Here is a 22500-nt window from a genome sequence, read left to right as displayed (position 1 = left end):
AAGTGACGCTTTAAACAGAGTGGCGCCAGGCTGCAAGCAGTGCAAGTGCTGCTTTAAGACCCGCCCCACCAAAGGTGGCCTTAAAGGCCTACTGAAATGAATTTTTTTTATTTAAACGGGGATAGCAGATCCATTCTTTGTGTCATACTTGATCATTTTGCGATATTGCCATATTTTTGCTGAAAGGATTTAGTATAGAACAACGTCGATAAAGTTCGCAACTTTTGGTCTCTGATAAAAAAAAACCTTGCCCCTACCGGAAGTCGCGTGACGTTGTCAGTTCACTCCCTCATATTTTCCTATTGTTTTCAACGCAGCTAGAGCTATTCGGACCGTGAAAGTGACGATTACCCCATTAATTTGAGCGAGGATGAAAGATTCGTGGACGAGGAACGTTAGAGTGACGGACTAGAATGCAGTGAAATACATATTTTTTTTCGCTCTGACCGTAACTTAGTACAAGCTGGCTCATTGGATTCCACACTCTCTCCTTTTTCTATTGTGGATCACGGATTTGTATTTTAAACCACCTCGGATACTATATCCTCTTGAAAATGAGAGTCGAGAACGCGAAATGGACATTACAGTGCCTTTTATCTCCACGACAATACATCGACGAAGCTCTTTAGCATCTTTAGCATGAGCTAACGTGGTAGCATCTGTCTCAAATGCAGATAGAAACAAAATAAATAAATCCTTGACTGGAAGGATAGACAGAAGATCGACAATACTATTAAACCATGTACATGTAACTACACGGTTAATAGATCTCAGCCTGGCAAAGCTTAACAATGCTGTTGCTAACGACGCTAAGGCTAACTTAGCAACCGGCGCTCACAGAGCTATGATAAAAACATTAGTGCTCCACCTACGCCAGCCAGCCCTCATCTGCTTTGCTCAGCAACACCCGTGCTCACCTGCGTTCCCGCGATTGACGGCGCGACGAAGGACTTCACCAGATCATCCGTGCTGTGGGTCTGCTAGCATCAGCTAGGCGTCTGCTAGCATCGGCTAGGCGTCTGCTATCCGAGTAAGTGGTCCTTGTGTTGCTACAGCCACCTACAACGTTCTTCTTTGCAGCCTCTATTGTTCATTAAACAAATTGCAAAAGATTCACCAACACAGATGTCCAGAATACTGTGGAATTATGAAATGAAAACAGAGCTTTTTTGTATTGTATTCAATGGAGAAGGCATACCTCTGTTCCTCGGGCTACGTCACGCGCATACGTCATCCTTCGAAGGCTTTTTCAACCGGAAATGTGGCGGGAAATTTAAAATTGCACTTTATAAGTTAACCCGGCCGTATTGGCATGTGTTGCAATGTTAAGATTTCATCATTGATATATAAACTATCAGACTGCGTGGTCGGTAGTAGTGGGTTTCAGTAGGCCTTTAAAGTATTACAATCTCTGCTTCAAACTAAAGTAAACATTTAAATAACAATCAAACTAATGCAAGTAAATGACTGAATTGTGTTACAAATTGCTACAATTTGTGTTTTATTTTTAACAATGTGTGTTTTACCTGCTACATGTCTTATCTGTGTAGTTTTAGCTGTATTGTTTTTAGTATTTACTAATGATTATATTTGTCTTAAAGCACAGACCAAGAGTGGCAATCATAAACGATGACGCACTTAATGCAATTTCAATAATGCTTTGTATTCTATTGTAACCTAATCCTAGACTATGGCAGGCTATACAGTGGGGTAAAAAATATTTACCGGTAGTCAGTCACCATTTGTGCAAGTTCTCCCACTTAAAAAGATGAGAGAGGCCTGTAATTTTCATCATAGGTATACCTCAACTATGAGAGACAAAATGAGAAAACCAGAAAATCACATTGTCTGATTTAAAAAAAAGATTATTTGCAAATTATGGTGGAAAATAAGTATATGGTCAATAACAAAAGTTCATTTGTTGGCAATGACAGAGGTCAAATGTTTTCTGTAAGTCTAAAAGTTTTCCCACTCTGTTACTGGTATTTTGGACCATTCCTCCATGTAGATCTCCTCTAGAGCAGTGACGTTTTGAGACTGTCACTAGGCAAGACGGACTTTCAACTCCCTCCAAAGATTTTCTATGGGGTTGAGATCTGGAGACTGGCTAGGCCACTTTAGGACCTTGAAATGCTTCTTACGAAGCCACTACTTCGTTGCCTGGGCGGTGTGTTTGGGATCATTGTCATGCTGAAAGACCCAGCCACGGTTTATCTTCAATGCCCTTGCTGATAGGTTTTCACTCAAAATCTCACGATACATGGCCCCGTTCATTCTTTCCTTTACACAGATGAGTCGTCCAGGTCCCTTTCCAGAAAAACAGCTCTAAAACATGATGTTTCCACCCCCGTGCTTCACAGTAGGTATGGTGTTGTTTGGATGCAACTCAGCATTCCTTCTCCTCCAAACATGACAAGTTCAGTTTTTACCAAAAAATTATATTTTGGTTTCATCTGACCATATGACATTCTCCCAATACTCTTTTGGATCTTGAATCTTGAATCATCCAAATGCTCTCTAGCAAACTTCAGATGGGCCTGGACATGTACTGGCTTACGCGATGGACACGTCTGGCACTGCAAGATGTGAATCCCTGACGGCGTAGTGTGTTACTGATGGTAGCCTTTCTGACTTTGGTCCTAGCTCTCTGCAGGTCATTCACTAGGTCCCCCCGTGTGATTCTGGGATTTTTGCTCACCTTTCTTATGATCATTTTGACCCCACGGGGTGAGATCTTGCGTGGAGCCCCAGATCGAAGGAGATTATCAGTGGTCTTGAATGTCTTCCATTTTCTAATAATTGCTCCCACATTGGATTTCTTCACATTAAGCTGCTTACCCATTGGAGATTCAGTCTTCCCAGCCTTGTGCAGGTCTACAATTTTGTTTCTGGTGTCCTCTGATAGCTCTTTGGTCTTTGCCAAAGTGGAGTTTGGAGTGTGACTGTTTAAGGTTGTGGACAGGTGTCTTTTATACTGATACCGAGACCAAACAGGTGCCAATAATACAGGTAATGAGTGGAGGGTGAAGGACTCTCTTAAATAAGAAGTTACAGGTCTGTGAAAGCCAGAAATCTTGCTTGTTTGTAGGTGACCAAATACTTATTTTACAGAGGAATTTACCAATTACTTAATAAAAAAATCCTACAATGTCATTTCCTTGATTCTACCTCATTCTGTGTGTCGTCGTTGAAGTGTACCTATGATGAAAATTACAGGCCTCTCATCTTTTTAAGTGGGAGAACTTGCACAATAGGTGGCTGACTAAATACTTTTTTGCCCCACTTTATATAATATATATATTTGTAAATTGTTCTTTGAGTGCAATAGGAAAAGCCCAATGGGTTTATAGCCCTTTAGTTTTTATTTTAATGTTCTAAAATTGTCTTTTGAATGCAATAAGAAACATATGTTTAATGTATTTCAAGATGTTTTGTTAAAATGAAGCCAATAATGACATTTGTTTGGGGTCCCCTTTATTTAGAAAAGTATCGAAATACATTTTGGTACTGGTACCAAAATATTGATATCGGGACAACCCTAATGCAGACTAACAATGAAACTGCTTTGCCAAATCAGCTACCTTTGATAATTTATTTCTTAAATTTAATGAATATCATCCACCTCCTCTTCTTAGCACTCTTTCACACTCACTATTTTGATTTTAATGGTTGAAAAACAAGGTTATGCCGATCTCTGGCTATAAGCAAATGCTAGCAGGTAAGACCGAATGTTTTGATGGGACCTCACGAGGTTCACTAATGGCAGAGCCCAGTATAGAGTGCGGCCAACTCGGTTTCACAGTTGGTAGCAAACATGGCGCCCTGTAGTCACGTGAAAGGCTTTTGACTAATCAGAGAGAGTATGGCCAGAGGATCTCCTAAATGATTGGTCAAAAGCCCCTCACGTGACTACAGGGCGCCAAGTTTGCTCCTAATTTTGAAATCGATCTGTCCATACTGTCTCTATACACAGCTGTGACTAGCGGTATGGAGGCTCGTAGCCCACATTTTTGCTTGCAACCTAAAGCATAACAATTTGCTAACGACTGCTCGTATCCCAAAAAACTCATAAGATGAGACCCTGTTATCCTGTTGTACCACTGTAACATTATTTTTGTTTTGTTTAACTTAAAAATATGTGTTTAGATCTGAATGGATAAGATTCAGTATCTTGGCTTTGTCATTTAGTCATTTTATGCTCTCTCTTGCTAAACTAATGTTTGACTCTTTTTTTGTTGACCCAAGGTTTTTATTACCTCCTCAGGAGTTTTTGTATTTGCTGGGGGTTTTGTCGTTCTGTTCAATATTTGATTAGCAACATAACTCAAAAGGCCATGGGAAGACCTTCAGAAAATGTTAGAAATGGGATATGGAACAAGGGATTTTTGGGGATAATCCGAATCACCATTTGGATTCAGGATTTTTCAAAATAATTATTTACTATTGACATTTAGGGCATGAAGGAGGTCTGCGGTCTTTGAGTGCTATTCTTGTTGATATAACTGTTTGTGTTATGTTTTTTTGTTATTTTTTCTGTGTGGTAATGTGCTGTGAATCTTCTGTAGGTGCACTCTAAATCCTAGTGACCAGCTGGCAATGGAGGGTCCTCTGTCTCGAGTGAAAAGCATTAAAAAATCACTCCGTCAGTCTTTTCGACGAATCAGGCGTAGTAGAGTATCACTACGGAAGCATCATATCAGCAATACTTCCAAGGTAGAGTCCATTTTTGTCATTGTAGGTACAGGTTTTGGGACAAAAAGACTTCAGATTTAATTATATACAGTATGTGGCATTTGCTATTGCTATGCACATCATTTTTAAATACGTTTGTGTTTGGAAAACACTGATTTAAAACCTGATTAAGTGGCAAATGCCACACAATATCATAGGTACCGATACTTTTAAATTATCGCATCCATTCATATCATCCGGGCTGCCAGTCTGTGTTTTAAATTAGTGTTTGGTTCAACAGAACTTGTAAGACAATGAACAAGAAAGTATATTAAAATTGTGTTCTCTGCTTTTAACCCATCCTGGACAAAGTGGTGGGAAAAGCAGAGAAAAACAAGCTATCACGGGGAGAACATGTACACGAATACAGGAAGTTGTAACTGTTTGCTTGTGTGTACAAGGTCCAACAGTGGCGAGCTATGGTAATCATTGACTATGCTCCTGGATAGTGTCTTCTAGTACATTAGCATTAGCATCTGGATAGCTACAGTCTATGTGAGATATATCATACTTTGCGTATGGTTTGAGTTTATTCCGAACATGTATACAGATACAATATGATAAATCATATACCCCACACATTCTCATTTCTCTTTACGTATTCAAAAAGGAACAGGAATAAGCAAGGGTTATTTAATCTTACCCCTTTTCCATGTCATAGCAAGTCGTAACACATTTATTCACTTCCTGTTCTCATCTTGTAACACAATTTACAACAATGAGTTCTAAATAAAACAGTTCTCTTAATGGTTAAGTCAGTTATGATTTACATAATTAGATGAATAATATTTCATTTTTAACAAAGCTCACAATGTTGTACTTTGTAAACAGTTGTAGTTTGAACAATCTCTTAAACTGGATCATTTCAGTATATCATTTCCTAAAAGCTCCAGGAGGCAAATGCTCGTTTGGAAGCTGAATTGGCGGAGATGGAGTTGGCTCCTGTTCAAAGGAAGATTGAAGCACGATCTTCAGATGACTCCTTCACTGGTCTTGTACGGATACTTTACTTCAGCGACACCTTCCTTGCAGACAGTAAGTTACATACAACACACAAGGCTTGGCCTACAGTACACAAGCAAGTCAAATAATTGCTGTCTCATGCGGTCATCCTGTATTCTTACAGGTTCACATACCACACCCTCCCTATGGGCGGGGACCAATGGGGGCTGTGTATATGTATTCATGCTCAGCCTTCCTCCTGTTGAGCGCAGAGCAGATGAGCCTATTGCTGCACAGCCAGGTGACACTTTGCTTTCCATCGCAACCACAAACCAAGTATAATTAGAAATTTCCTTTAACAATATGTTCAAAATTAGGAGTTGTAGTTTTGCATGGTTTAGAACTGCTAAAACACCACTGCAAAACAACCAGGGTTCTTTTTAAATATGTTGCTTGTTGTTTCACAAGTCAATGAGTCATGTGTAAATGATTAGACACAGCACTCAGTATCAAGGAGTGCAGTACTATACTAATGAATACAAACTATTTTCATTAACATATTGTCAAATTATTTATCCTCTGACCGGGTCAATGAAAACTTTTACAACAGTGGAGCCTGTTTGTTGACACCCCTCGGACTGGCTAACTGACTTCAACATGACCCGAAATCAAATCTGAAACTCTCTATTGTTTCCACATTTTCTTCTGACTTTGGCCAGAGGCGAGGAGAAAGGGTGAAACGGATTTTTGAATCAACTGCAGTTTGTTGACATTGTCTTCTTTCATTGGTGCATATTTTTATGTTGATTCCTCTTATTTAATAAAACTATCACATTACATGTGATACCCCTAAAACCCACATGTTAGGTTCACTTTTGTCCACGTTGACATGACTGTGAGCATACCTGGGTATTTGTATATGCAGTATCTCTCCTGTAATTGACAGGTGGTTTACCCCACCTCTTGGCCAAAGAATTCACGGTATAAGAAATAAAATATCAAACAAATGATGGATGCCTGACAATATACAGTATATTGTGACCACTTACAACCTGCTTTTGTAATGTTACCCTGCTTTTCTATTGTGTAGCAAAAGAAATCCAGCTGATGCATCGTGCCCCCGTTGTTGGTATCGTAGTATTGGATGGTCATGGAGTTCCTCTCCCGGAGCCATTGGAAGTAGCCCATGACCTTGCTCGTTCCCCAGATATGCAGGGTTCACATCACCTTCTTGTTATTTCTGAGGAACAGTTCAAGGTAAAGATCCTGCAACACATCTTGTGGTCATGGTTTGTCAGGTACACACGTGAATGAGCTAGACCAGGGGTCACCAACGCGGTGCCCGCGGGCACCAGGTCGCCCGTAAGGACCAGATGAGTCGCCCGCGGGCCTGTTCTTAAAAAAATAAAAAAAATAAAAAAATAAAAATAAAAAAAATATTTTTTTTTTATTTAAAAAAAAAAAATTAAATCTACATAGAAAAAACACAAGATACACTTTCAATCAGTGCATCAACCCAAACAACTTCCCCCATGCACACTCATCCACACCCACTCACACAAAAGGGGTTATTTCTTTCTGCTACCAATATTCTGGTTCCCTCAACATAGACAACACATCTGCAAGGGACACAGTCCCTGCAGCACACATGATTGTATAGGCTGCTGGTCCACTAACATTTTCATTAATTACTATTTTTTATGTAATTATTTTTATATTGTTTTACTTTCTTTTTTATCCAAGAAAATGTTTTTTATTTATTTATCTTATTTTATTTTATTTTTAAAAAAAGGGCCTTATCTGCAACAGACCAGGTTGTCAATGAAATTAGATTTGTTTAAAGGGTTTTTTAAACCAGGCCCAGTCCAGATAATGTCCAAGTCGGACTCAGCAACACACACCTTCATTCATGTACACAGAAAAAAATTAGGGAACACAACAGATTGCATATAATTTATAAACACAATTACATTTTCAAAATAAGCATTTATGTACAGTCCAGATTATGTCCAGGTCACTCAAATTAGGGAACACAACAACAGATATCATATAATCTATAAACATAATTATACTTTCAAAATAAGCCTTTGAGGACTTCTCATCTTTTTTTTAATGTTTTTTGGCATCATTATCGTTTTCAACCATGTAACTTTCTAAAGTTAGAAAATACTGAATAAATGTTTTAAAGAAAGTAATACTAAGTGAATATCTGTTTTTGGCCTTAAAAATAAACATTTTACCGAGTATTATAATTAAATTGACTAAATCATGATTGTCAATGAACTCTCCTAAAATAACAGAAACCACATTAAGCTTCATAAACAAACCAATCCTTAAACACATTTTTTCAACTTCCACCCAAAACAAAGACACAATATGACAATACCAAAACAAATGCAGGGTGGATTCAGGCTCCTGACAACAAAATCGGCAATCATCTGACTCTGTCATATACCATAATTTTAACATTTTCCCTGTGGGTAAGAAGTTATAAATACTTTAAATTTGAAAATAACGATTTTGCACATCGATAGTCGTTTTATAGATTAGTTTGAATATGGCATCCCATGGCAACGGGCAGTCAAAAAAGTCCTCCCATTTTCCATTTGTGTTGTATGAGGCAGCCTTCAAAGATTACTTTATTAAATAAAAACTATATATTTTTCTATTTATTTTAGTTCCTTTTTGCCAACTAGAATTTCTTATTAGAGGTTTACAAACTAATAATTTAGTAGTTCCATAATTAATTATTTGTTTCCATCTTTTCCCAATTACTCCAGTTAGTTGATAAAATGAAAAGCTTGAGCAAGCATCACCATACCTAAATTCATCATACTTCATAATTTTACCATTCTCATTGATAATATCATTGACAAAAATGATTCCTCTTTCAAACATATTTTTCCAAAAGAAAGGCTTTCCATCTATTACAATATTAGAGTTCATCCATATTAACTGCTGCAAAATATCGTCTCTTTTTTCTGGCACATAAAATTGAAAACACCACTATGAGTGGATTGTTTCCTTTATGAACCCCGCCATGTTTCCCAGCAGACTCTCTGGGAGGGGATCACTTGTAAAAAAGGATACAATTTCTTTTGATACAGTACATGTTTTTTGTCCAACAGGACATTTGTGTGCCACTCAATGTTTAAATACATCTTTGGAACAATTGATGCTTTTAAAGACAGACACATAGCTTCAAGGTTGAGAAGTTTCAGGCCCCCATATTCATACTCTGTGTACAAAACCTTTCTTTTAATCTTTTCTGGTTTGCCGTTCCAGACAAAATCGAAGACCCTCCGCTCATAAATCTTAAAAAAGTTTTGTGATGGAGCTGGTAATGACAAAAACAAATAAATAAATTGAGGAATAATTAACGAGTTGGCAATAGACATTTTACCATACAAGGTTAGGGATTTCCCTTTCCATAATTGCATAATTTTGTCCAGCTTTCTTAGTCGATTATCATAATTTACTGAGCCTAGATCTTCCAGATTTTCTGCGACAACAACACCAAGTATGTTAACTGGTCCATCTGTCCACAAAACAGGCACTTTGCAATCCATTCGAAAGGACGTTCCCTTTAGATTTTCGATTCTTAACATTTTACATTTATCATAATTAAGCTTAAGGCCAGATTGCTGTGAAAATATGTCCAAAAGATTAAGAAGGTTCCGCAAACAATGAGGAAAAATCTTATATTTGTGAATCAGCCTTTTCTGACATGAACTTCATCAAGAACAAACACAGAACACGCCTCACTGATGCACATCTGCAAGACTCACTCAGAGTTGCAGTGTCAAGTTACACACCAGAGTACAACACACTAGTTAACAGCATGCAATGCCAGGCTTCCCACTAACTGACAAAGAAACAGATAACAGATTTGGTGTCCAGTTCAAAGTGTGACATGATTTAAACATTTGAGAGTTTACTTTTGTATTTTACATGAGTTATTATTTGTACAAACATGGTGCAAAGTAATTCATGATTTGTTAAAAAATGTTAGTGGCTAGCTAGTTAAAATGGGATATTGTGATTTCACAAGGCTGTCTTAGAAGTGATCATTTGAAAATGTTCAATTTGAAAAATGTGCACTTAGAGAAAATATAAAAATAAAGTGTTGCATATTGATATTTATCTGTTTCTATATATATTTATTGTGAGAAATCATTAAGGTGATCAGTGTTTCCACAAAGATAAATATCATTAATTATTAATAATAACAGAGTTAAAGGTAAATTGAGCAAATTGGCTACTTCTGGCAATTTATTTAAGTGTGTATCTAACTGGTAGCCCTTCGCATTAATCAGTACCCAAGAAGTAGCCCTTGGTTTCAAAAAGGTTGGTGACCCCTGAGCTAGACCATTTCCAAAAGCTTATTTTTTGCAATTAAAGCTTTGAAGATTGAGCTTTTAGCCTAAGCCATACTGCTATGGATAGCCTGGTCTAATATGTTTATCACAATAGCAAAACGTTAGTTTAGGTTACTTTAGTAGTACCCCAAGGTCAACTTGTTTTGCAGCCAGCAAGATCCATTAAACATACAGGAAGAAGTAAAATCTTAGACATGCCTATCACAGTACAAGCAATACAATACAAAATGTTCTTTGCCTCAATTCATGTATAGTACAATGTTTCAACGGTTATTGCGGGGGTTACATTACGTTCCAGACCCCTGTCCCATGGTAAGTGAAGTTCCTCAAAGTAGAGACGCTATATTTTTTGTAATTGCTAAGAATATTATCTGCATTTAAAGTCTTTATAAGCCCTTTACACATGCTGCACCGCTAACAGTATCTCTCCTGTAATTGACAAGTGACATTTAATTTACACGTAAAACACTTCATACACTTTAAAATGTACGTTATTTTAACACTTGGTACTCAAATCTCAATGGCACGCAATGGTATATAGCAGGGGTCGGCAACCCGCGGCTCTAGAGCCGCATGCGGCTCTTTAGCGCCGCCCTAGTGGCTCTCTGAAGCTTTTTCAAAAATGTATGAAAAATGGAAAAAGATGAGGGGGAAAAAATATTTTTTTGTTTTAATATGGTTTCTGTAGGAGGACAAACATGACACAAACCTCCCTAATTGTTATAAAGCACACTGTTTGTATTAAACATGCTTCACCGATTCGAGTATTTGGCGAGCGCCGTTTTGTCCTGCTAATTTTGGCGGTCCTTGAACTCACCTTAGTTTGTTTACATGTGTAACTTTCTCCGACTTTCTAGGACGTGTTTTATGCCACTTCTTTTTCTGTCTCATTTTGTCCACCAAACTTTTAATGTTGTGCGTGAATGCACGAAGGTGAGTTTTGTTGATGTTATTGACTTGTGTGGAGTGCTAATCAGACATATTTGGTCACTGCATGACTGCAAGCTAATCGATGCTAACATGCTATTTAGGCTAGCGATATGTACATATTGCATCATTATGCCTCATTTGTAGCTATATTTGAGCTCATTTAGTTTCCTTTAAGTCATCTCAATTCAATGTATATCTCATGACACACTATCTGTATGTAATATGGCTTTTAATTTGTTGCGGCTCCAGACAGATTTGTTTTTGTATTTTTGGTCCAATATGGCTCCTTCAACATTTTGGGTTGCCGACCCCTGGTATATAGTGAACATAAAAAAAAGTAGTTAAAAATAAATTACCATGACCAATGTAATAACCCATTGGTAACAGTACACATCTTTAACATGAATTAGTATTTTAGAAACAAATATCAGTAATTCAAGTTTAATTGTATTTAATACAGGGACAGCACACATTAATTTTCTGTAAATGTGTTAACTATAGAGCTATTCCAATGTGTCCCACTTGTCCAGGTTTTCAGCCTTCCGAAAGTGAATGCCAAAATGAAGCTGAAGCTAACAGCAGTTGATGGTTCGAGAGTACGCCGGATGGGCGTGAGCTGGTTTGGCAGCAGTCGGTCAGAGGACTATGGCAAGAGTGGCCTGGTGGTTTTGACCAATCAGGGTGATCTTCTCGTGGTGTCTCTACCTGGGGTGAAGCTGCTTGTTCGTTTCCCGTGTATCCGCAAAGAAGATGTTAGCGGCATTGCTTCCTGCGTCTTCACAAAACATGGCCAAGGTAAACCGATGTCTATGTTTAAATTACTAGATTTCTAGAGAGTTACAACAACAATAATGTGGCCTTTGTTTTTTATTGTCATTTGGAGAGGTTATCCCAAATCTTCTGTCATGCAAAGTAAAATATTTTACATGATGAAATGCAGTGTTACACATGTAACATAAAGCACCCAAAACAAGGAGTAAAAAATATTACCTGAATTCAATTTGAAACTTTTAGCCACCTGTGTGCTGTTGTCTTGTTTTGTGGATATTTATGGTAAAAATAAATAATACAGTGATCTCTGAATATTAGGGGTGCAACGTTATGCCATAATTGGTTTTAAGGTCAGGGTTTTGTTCATTTTGGATACAAAATGCAAAACAAACTAACCAATTGTTTAGTTGACTTCTAGTCAGACACTATTTTGGGTACAATCTCTGAAGAAGACTACAGATGAGAGTCAAAACATACAGGTATAAGATAAAAATTCCATCTGTTATACAGAAAATGTTGTCTGACGAGAAGATAATTGAAAATTCTATAAACAAGAAGACATAATGAACGTTTTTGAGCTAACCGCAAACTGCTTAGCTTTTGTGCAGAGACAACAATTTCCAACTTACTACACCCACAGTTGAACTGACTCCTCTTGCCTGATGGCCAATAGCTAGACTAACAGGAAAGATGATCAATCACGCGTTAGTATAACACTCCATAGCTAATCAATGAGCTTGCGGGCAGTCTTGACACATTGCATAGGCTACTGTATTTTTGAAGAAGATAGTAAAAAGTGCAAGTGCAGATGACTGCCGCCTGGGATGAGATCGGCGGGATTCGAAAACGTGACATTCATTTATAGTTATTGCATGCTGTGTGTTCAAATGTTTCAGCATATTGCTCGTATGTCCTCCTCTTGATGAAATAGCAACTTTGGAATTGTTGCAAGTAGCGCTGTTGCAATCTTTTCTAGTAAAATGTCGGCAAACTTAGTTTAGTCTTTATTTGAAGGGACAATGCACAGAAACATTAAGCTCAAAGACAGATATGTTCTGTACCAGATTATAGCTAAATAGCTAATTTCCATCTGCTGTCCCTGGCTACCTAAATTAAAGGGATACAAAAATCATGCAATACAATTATGACAATAAAATCATATTATAGCATGTAATCAAATTAAGAAAAGTCATAAAATGCCCTTTCATGGACATTAACTTCAGAGTGCTTGTTATGCCCGGGTGCCGCCATGTTGCTGTCTGACGCCACTACGCATGTTGCGTGATGACGTCTTCCTCACCCAGAAGAACCGCTAAGGGATTTGTTTGAAAAAATGGCAAGCGATTGCAAGGAATTGATACTCTGGGAACCAGTTCTGAACAGGAACCGGTTTTCAATTCCCATCCCTAACGGTAGAGAATTAATGGGTCTCCCGTGTTTAAATTATCATTAAGGAATGCATCGTAACATTGTTTCACAACACACATACATACCTGCTTTCCCAGAGATCTAGCATAGAAAAAAAAAATAGAAAAAGTGCCTATAAGATATTTATTGGCATTGGCCTGTGCAGCAAAAATCAACTACATCATTCCTGACCATAAGATCCTGCTACTTTTGTGTTAAAACACATGTTTGGCAGGTAGTTCAAATAAAGGTGCTTTCAAAGAAACTTTAGAGGCTTTATCTTGTATACTTTGTTTTAGTCAACGAAATTGACTGTAGTTTTTGCTGACTAAATGTGTAATTTTGTTGACTAAAACTAGACTAAAACTAAATCATTTTAGACAACTAAAATTAGACGAAGACTAAAATACATTTTTGTCAATGTGTTATGACTAAAACTAAATTAAAAACTGTTGTTAAAATGAACACTGGAACAAGTAGAAAGGTAATTGCTTTGTTCTGCTTTTTGTTCTGCTCTCCTAGTCTGAATGTTTACTTCAGAGTTCAGGTTGACATCAGTGCTTCTGTTTCCAGTAGAAACAAAGCTGTATGATGCTATCTGCGTGCCACAACCCTTGTTGCTGCTCTTCTTCAATACATGCTTGAGTTGAATAAATGGACACATCAGTACACTATTGTGTTTGTTTGGTTTTAGATTTTGAGATGAACCCCTTTTTAGTGGGAGGGAAATTATTTGTCTGCACTCTTATGACTGATCACAGGGCCATTGTTCAGCCTGAAGCAAAAAAAAATGTAGGTTGAAAAAGTTTACCCCCTTAAAAAATTTAACTCTACCCCTTAAATGTTTTCCTACAGCCAAGTCGGGTTTTAGTGAAGGTACATGGAGTGGGACATGGTGCTTATACGTATACACTCAAGGCTTTTTCTTCCTGCCAATTTTTAACTCTACTTAGGCTTCTACTTGATCTCTCCATCTGAGTTTGAGCGCTTCTCACTGTCTACTCGCTTTCTGGTGGAGCCTCGCTGTCTTGTGGAGGTTCCCCATGGATCATCACAACCAGAAAGCACTTCATCACTGCCCAGGTTAATCACGTCACACTTCTTTGTCCATTTCATAGAAGAGGCTTTCTATTTTATTTGGTGACTAAGTGTTTTGTTTTTATCCATATACTTACAGAGAAACCAGCCAACCCAATGAGGATGCAGGTAAACATGACGTTTGAGCAAATATACTGTAGTTATACAGTATATAGCAGCAGCTTTAACGTGCATGTGACTTCTCTCAGCCCTAGTTTGTGACTGAATGGCACTCATCTGTATGTAGCAAGTGTGCTTCTAACTAACGTTTACACAACTGTAAAAGTAGCACGGACCGTACTGGCTAGTATCAGAAGATAAAGATTCAGCTCGAGAAGGGAGAGGCAGGAGACTGTAATTTTTTTTTTTTTTTGCTGGTCGCACATATGTTGAAGTGAATATTAAATGACATGCTGTATGTGTTCCAGAAAGTGCTGCTCGACGTGTCATGGAGCATGCTTTGCTGAATGATCAGAGTGAGTATGAGAACAAAATACTGATTCCTGACTGTAACACAACTTAAATAACCAAAATATTGCTGTTTTTAACTTAAATTTGGTGCTTCTTTTCCTAATTTGTCTCAGCATGTGCCTCCTATTGTCACAAGACACATCTTTATTTTACTTTATTTTTTTTGTTTTTTTGGTCATAAAAAAATACCATCATGTGTGCTTATGGACTGTATCCCTGCAGACTGTATTGATCTATATTGATATATAATGTAGGAACCAGAAATATTAATAACAGAAAGAAACAACCCTTTTGTGCGAATGAGTGTGAATGAGTGGATGCCGTCTGCGCCACATGCTGTAAGTCTTTGCTGTCGTTCAGCATTCTGTTTTTGTTTACTTTGCAGCCAGTTTAGTTTTAGTTTTGCATAGCCTTTTTTTATTTTTTTTTTTATTTTGGTCATAAAAAAATACCATCATGTGTGATTATCCCTGCAGACTGTATTGATCTATATTGATATATAATGTAGGAACCAGAAATATAAATAACAGAAAGAAACAACCCTTTTGTGCGAATGAGTGTGAATGAGTGTAAATGGGGGAGGGAGATTTTTTTGGGTTGGTGCACTAATAGTAAGTGTATCTTGTGTTTTTTATGTTGATTTAATAAAAAAATAAAAATACAATATTTAAATGTTTAAAATTTTATTTTTTTAATTTATAGTGCGGCCCGGTACCAATCGATCCACGGACCGGTACGGGGCCGCGGCCCGGTGGTTGGGGACCACTGATTTAGATGATGAATGACCATAATCCTCGCGAAGAAACGGGGAGGGGGGCACCAAGCGCCTTTTTGTGTCGTTTTCGCCATCTCCGGGTCCTAAATGGCAAAAAGTTTCTGGACATCCATTGGTTATATTCATTTAGACACACCTCCAGGCGACTTTAATCTGGCGTGTCAGTCAGCTTTAGGGGCATATAAAGTTGGCTGTCATCAGCATAACAGTGAAAGCTAACACCGTATTTGCGTATGATGTAACCTAGCGGCAGCATGTAGATGCTGAAGAGTGCAGGGCCAAGAACCAAACCCTGTGGAACTCCGCACGTTACCTTAACATACTCCGAGGTCACATTGTTATGGGAGACGCACTGCATCCTGTCAGTAAGATAGGAGTTAAACCAAGAAAGGGCTAAGTCTGACATACCAATACTTGTTTTGATATGTTCTAATAGAATGTTATGACTAACGGTATCAAAAGCAGCTCTAACATCTAGTAGCAGCAACATGGATGACGCATGAGCATCCACAGTTAGCAATAGATCATTAGTCGTTTTTTCGAGGGCTGTCTCCGTAGAGTGATTTGCCCCAAAACCGGACTGAAAGGGTTCACAGAGATTGTAGACACTAAGTGTTCATTTAGCTGCAACAATTTTTTGGAGGATTTTCAAGATAAAGGGAAGGTTGGACCATGAGGTCAGTTTACCATGTGGTCAGTATCGAGGTTAGGTCTTTTGAACAGAGGATGAATGACTGCTTTTTTTGAATGCTCAGGGAACAGGACCATAGGAAAGTGATAAGTTAATAATATTTAGCACTGATGGTCATAATAATACAAACAGCTCCTTGATAAGTTTCTTAGGAAGTGGGTCAAGTAAACATGTTTTTTGTTTTGTCCCATTTACATGTCGCAAGAGTTCCTCTAATGTTATTTCATCAAAAGGAGAGAGATTTTATTGAAGGGCAATATCCGTCGTATATACATTCGTATCTGCGTTAATAGAACCCAGTTGGAGCTGGGACGTGTTATCTTCAATCTCCTTTCTAATGAGTTACATTTTCTTAGTAAACATTTCATAAAGTCATCAGCCGAGTGGATGGAGCTACTTGGGGGAGTCCCTTGTTGTGTTAGCGAGGCTACTGTACTGAACAAATATTTAGGATCGTTTTTATTGAGGCGGATGAGATTGAAGTAGTAATTACTTTTAGTTAAGGTAAGTGCGTGTTTATAAGTTATTAAACTATCACTCCATGCTTGATGGAAAACCTCAGGTTTAATCGCATTCTATTTGCATTCCAGCTTTCTACATGATACTTGCAGAGCTCTGGTTTCTTCTGTAAACCAGGGGGTACACTGACCTTTTACAGCTTGTAAATAACGAGTATCCTAAAGTGACTGAACTGCTGAGAAGTACAGTAAAAGTGCTTTGTGCTACTTTAACCACACATTATTGTTTTTGCTTGCAGAAGTGCTGCAGGAGATACAAAATTCCCTTGAAGCTGACCAAGTGTAAGTATAAGTCATTCACTCTCAAAATAATTTGAGTCCAGTTGCCCAAGTCCATTATTTAAGTTTTTTTTTTCTAAATATTTTTTTTAACTTTCAATACTTAACTGTCTTGATCAACTTCAGATCTATCGGTTGATATAAGTTAAGTTTTTTGTGTGTTTTATGCCTTTTTGTAAAAATTGTTATGGTAAAAACACATATTCCCTTTTAGTAATTGTTTGAGCATTGACCATTTAAACTAAAAAATCCTTATAAGACCCTTGGACCCTTGAGTGTTCTACTCATTAAAGTGTTATAAGTAAGTCATATATTTTTATTTTTTACTTTGAGCACTTAAAACACTAGATCAGGGGTGCCCATTAGGTCAATCACAAGCTACCGGTCGATCGCGGGGGTTGTGTCAGCCGATCGGCAGGCATAAAAAGAAAAATTAGGGCTAAAAGTTAGCGATCATCAATCTTATTACCTATTATGTCACTTTTGTCACTTGATTGACATTCACGGCACCCGAGAATCTTGTGAGACTACGTTGGCTGCTGCGAGCTCATTATGAAGAAAAAACAACTGGCAGGAACGCGAGAAACATTTTTTATTTCAACACTCGCTATCGACAACCACCTGCTGTCAAAAGTGTAAAGACAGACCGCACAGTTCCTGTCTTGACAGTAAAGGTACTGCTCCATCCTGCCTGCGCTAACAGAATAAGGGTCTCAGAAAGCTAGCACATACAAGCTACCAAGCTACGAAGTTTGCCTCCAATGTATTTATTTTAAAGGGTATAAAACGAAAATGAAAGCTGGACAAATAGGAAGCTAAACAGCAACAAGTTTCATGTGGAATTGGAAGGGGAGGAGGACTTTTTTCCCTCCACAATGTGAATTCAAAGTTGTGGAACTTATCAGCACCGCTATAAATCCTGTCTGGTTCTAATCAATGCAAGTCATCAGAATAGGGTAACACACCAATTTATATTATTTTCTTTAACAAATCTGCATTTATCATGTTTGCATTTTTATCAAACACCTGTTAACAAATAACTGTCATATGTATGTATATGTGTAAATATATTTATATACATATGAATGTGTGTATATATATGTATGTGTGTATATATGTGTGTGTGTATATATTTGTATATGTGTAAATACATTTATATACAAATGTATGTCTATATGTATATTATATATATATATATATATATATATATATATATATATATATATATATATATATATATATATATATATATATATATATATATATATATATATATATATATATATATATAGACATTATATATTTTATACAAAATATTGGCCAAAATATAATAATAGTTGAGGGGTCAAATTACACCTCTAATATGATTTGCACATATTTTAAAGGGAAATGACTGGATTGATTTGGTTTTCATGGAATAAAGCATGATAAAATAACAGGTTTACAGTATATCGGAAAATTACCATTATAAAGGGAGTCAAAAGGGTATGGGGGCCTATAATATACTAACTGTAGCTCATGCTAAAAATAACTTAGAAAAGAACAGACAATGCACATTTTGGAATTAATTCCTTAACATCTCCTGTGGCCATATTTTATTCTGCTAACTTTTAAAACGAACATTCTATTGCATGATGTAATCTTCAAAAGCAAAAAAAAGGACCTGTAAAGGTCCTAGGTCGCACAAAAGTTACACAAAAGTTAGGCATTTTTATCATTTGCATTTAGTTTCTTTACTGTACCCAAAATTACTACAATGTGGACCTTAACTACAAGGTACGTACTAATTCGTTGCATCCCTAGCTGCTAATGCTACTTATTTTGTTAATGAAGAGGTTGTAATGGAGAAGATCCTAGTGACTAATGTAGACTACATTTTACAGACACATGAATCAGAAAATATTACACTTGCCATAAAACATGGCCACTAACACTGTTTGTATTGGTTCTTACTTGAGACAATCCACTCCCACCAAAAATAAACTAGCATGACTCTCACATAGATGCCAAGATCGAATTCAAACTCCAATAAGAATGCTAAATGAGTCCGTGTCTAACTTGTCAAATTGAAAGTTGTTGTTCTGTTGTTGTAGGTCGTTGCTGGAGAATAGTGTGAGGAACAATATAGCCATTTGAGAAGTGTTGCTCAACAGTGGAGGTAGGTTGAAGTCATCATGATTTTTTCTTTAAAAACTTGAAACATGCATTAATTTCCCTGCGACTGTAAAATGTGTTCTTCAACCTGAAACTTTCATGAACAGACATAGATCCATCCATCCATTTTCTACTGCTTGTCCCTGTTTTGTCTAATTTAGCAGCAGCCACTTCAGAATTTAATTCATGGACATGTCAGCAACACTTGATTCAAAGATTTTTGACTACAGTATTTGGGGACTTCTCTCGGCCACAACTCTTGACGTACGCCGCTAGCTTGAATACCGAGATAAAGTAACTTGTCAAAAAAAACGACGATCGTTAGTAATCAAAATCAGATTTATTGATGCTAACCTCTGGACTTCAAAGCCATCGACACGCAATATTGGAAGAAAAAAAGCTTATGCATAGTAGGACGTGGAAGGGAGCAAGTAATCGAAGTAATCCAAGAATCCGTGATATAATGACGTTGAATGAAACGGGAGATAGGCTTGATAGACAGCATGACATGAAATACTTATCAAAACACATTCAATAAGTGCGGATACTGCTACACTTTGTACACAAATGGATGACCTAGAAGAGAAACTGAATGGCTCGAAGGAGCAAAATTATGAAAATGACTGCATTAAATTGCAAGTGCAACCCGTGGCCAACATTTTCCAGTCAAATGGGGTGGCTCTGGATGTCAACAATAATGACACATGGTTTCCAATTACTGGCAGAAATAACAAAATACAAACCCAAACCAGTGAAGTTGGCACATTGTGTACTAATACACCCCTATACCATCACAGATGCTGGCTTTTGAACTTCGCGCCTAGAACAGTCCGGATGATTCTTTTCCTCTTTGGTCCGAAGGACATCACGTCCACAGTTTCCAAAAACAATTTGAAATGTGGACTCGTCAGACCACAGAACACTTTTCCACTTTGCATCAGTCCATCTTAGATGAGCTCTGGCCCAACGAAGCCGGCAGCGTTTCTGGGTGTTGTTGATAAATAGCTTTCGCTTTGCATAGTAGAGTTTTAACTTGCATTAACAGATGTAGCGACAAACTGTAGTTACTGGCAGTGGTTTTTTTAAGTGTTCCTGAGCCCGTGTGGTGATATCCTTTACACATTCATGGCGCTTTTTGATGCAGTACCGCCTGAGGGATCGAAGGTCCGTAGTATCATCGCTTACGTAGAGTGATTCCTCCAGATTCTCTGAACCTGTTGATGATATTACGGACCGTAGATGGTGAAATCTCTAAATTCCTTGCTCGTTGGAAATGCTGTTCTTAAACTGTTCGACGATTTGCTCACCCATTTGTTCACAAAGTGGAGACCCTCTCCTCATTCTTGTTTGTGAATGACTGAGCATTTCATGGAAGCTGCTTTTATACCCAATCATGGCACCCACCTGTTCCCAATTACCCTGTTCACCTGTGGGATGTTCCAAATAAGTGTTTGTTGAGCATTCCTCAACTTTCTCAGTCTTTTTACCCACTTTTGCCAGCTTTTTTTTAAACATGTTGCAGGCATCAAATTCCGAATGAGCTAATATTTGCAAAAAATAACAAAGTTTTCCAGTTCGAATGTTAAGTATCTTGTCTTTGCAGTCTATTCAATTGAATATAGGTTGAAAAGGATTTGCAAATCACTGTATTCTGTTTTTATTTACGATTTATACAATGTGCCAACTTCACTGGTTTTGGGTTTTGTGTATATATATATATATATATATATATATATATATATATATATATATATATATATATATATATATATATATATATATATATATATATATATATATATATATATATATATATATATATATATATATATGTGTGTGTGTGTGTGTGTGTGTGTGTGTATGTATGTATGTATGTATGTATGTATATACACTACCGTTCAAAAGTTTGGGGTCACCCAAACAATTTTGTGGAATATCCTTCATTTCTAAGAACAAGAATAGACTGTCGCGTTTCAGATGAAAGTTCTCTTTTTCTGGCCATTTTGAGCGTTTAATTGACCCCACAAATGTGATGCTCCAGAAACTCAATCTGCTCAAAGGAAGGTCAGTTTTGTAGCTTCTGTAACGAGCTAGACTGTTTTCAGATGTGTGAACATGATTGCACAAGGGTTTTCTAATCATCAATTAGCCTTCTGAGCCAATGAGCAAACACATTGTACCATTAGAACACTGGAGTGATAGTTGCTGGAAATGGGCCTCTATACACCTATGTAGATATTGCACCAAAAACCAGACATTTGCAGCTAGAATAGTCATTTACCACATTAGCAATGTATAGAGTGTATTTCTTTAAAGTTAAGACTAGTTTAAAGTTATCTTCATTGAAAAATAAGGACATTTTAATGTGACCCCAAACTTTTGAACGGTAGTGTATATATATATATATATATATATGTATGTATATATATGTGTGTATATATATATATAGATCTGTTGTGTAGGACTAGATGTTACAATCCCCTAATGCATACTTGAGACACCTATGCGACTTAGTGGGATGGTCAAGTGAGTGAAGGCATCCTCTGGGTTATCAAGTGGGTGCCCCCCATCCTCAGTGTTTCGCTGATAGGCCCACGACACCTCCAGAGGGTTCAGCAGTGAGTCCCAGCGTCCCAGGATCACTCCCTAGATGGCATCACTCACTTGAAAGCCCAGGTGGAGTCCCTTCGCTTGACCCACAGCCACTGACTCCCCTTTTCAGCAGCTTTTGAGAGGTCTTTCACTGCCTGTCGATGGGCCTTCCCTCGCACTCCCATTTCCCTGAGGAGCCTGGATGTTGAGGTGGCCACGAATCCTCTGCAGCCTACTTCCACTGGGCGTACCCTCGCTTTCCAGCCTTGTTGTTGCGCATCGGCTGCAAGCTCAGTGTACCTCAACTTCTTGCGCTCGTAGGCCTCCTCCATTGCACTCTCCCAGGGCACCGTGAGCTCTATGATGTACACGAGCCTGAGCGAAGCTGACCACAGAACAAGATCTGGCCGCAGGTTGGTGGACGCAATCTCACCTGGGAAGCAGAGTCTCTGGCCCAGGTCTGCCAGCAGTCTCCAGTCCCGTGCCCCGCCTAGCTGTCCAGTGTCTGGTCTTGTGGGGGTGAGGTTGGCTTGACCCTCGCCCTCCCGGACAAATGTTGTTGCTTGCCAACGGGATGACGAAGGAGGAAGGGCATTGACACTTGTCCGTCGACTTTCCAGCACTGCTGCAAGACACTTTAGCACCTGGTTGTGCCGCCAGGTGTAACGGCCTTGGGTGAGGCTGGTCTTGCAGCCCACCAGGATGTGCTTCAGTGTTGCTGGACTGGGACACAGAGGGCATGTGGGGTCTTCACCATACCACTGGCTGAGGTTTTTTGGAGAA

The 22500-nt window shown here is 38.0% G+C and overlaps 1 protein-coding gene across 1 annotated transcript in view; it reads left to right on the top strand.

The window, feature by feature from the left end:
• Window positions 1-22500, top strand: part of llgl2 (LLGL scribble cell polarity complex component 2) — a 113789-nt gene that overhangs the window by 82872 nt on the left and 8417 nt on the right. Inside the window, 10 exon segments of the mRNA XM_062056476.1 lie at window positions 4566-4713; window positions 5619-5766; window positions 5858-5974; window positions 6764-6930; window positions 11513-11777; window positions 14114-14243; window positions 14338-14366; window positions 14666-14713; window positions 16932-16974; window positions 19065-19129. Coding sequence (XP_061912460.1) covers window positions 4566-4713; window positions 5619-5766; window positions 5858-5974; window positions 6764-6930; window positions 11513-11777; window positions 14114-14243; window positions 14338-14366; window positions 14666-14713; window positions 16932-16974; window positions 19065-19107 — 1138 coding nt within the window. The 3' untranslated portion in view covers window positions 19108-19129.

Source organism: Entelurus aequoreus, linkage group LG08, assembly GCF_033978785.1.
Source record: "Entelurus aequoreus isolate RoL-2023_Sb linkage group LG08, RoL_Eaeq_v1.1, whole genome shotgun sequence".
Taxonomy (NCBI): Eukaryota; Metazoa; Chordata; class Actinopteri; order Syngnathiformes; family Syngnathidae; genus Entelurus; species Entelurus aequoreus.
Note: the sequence above shows the minus strand (reverse complement) of the source record. Positions and strands in the feature narration are given on the sequence as shown.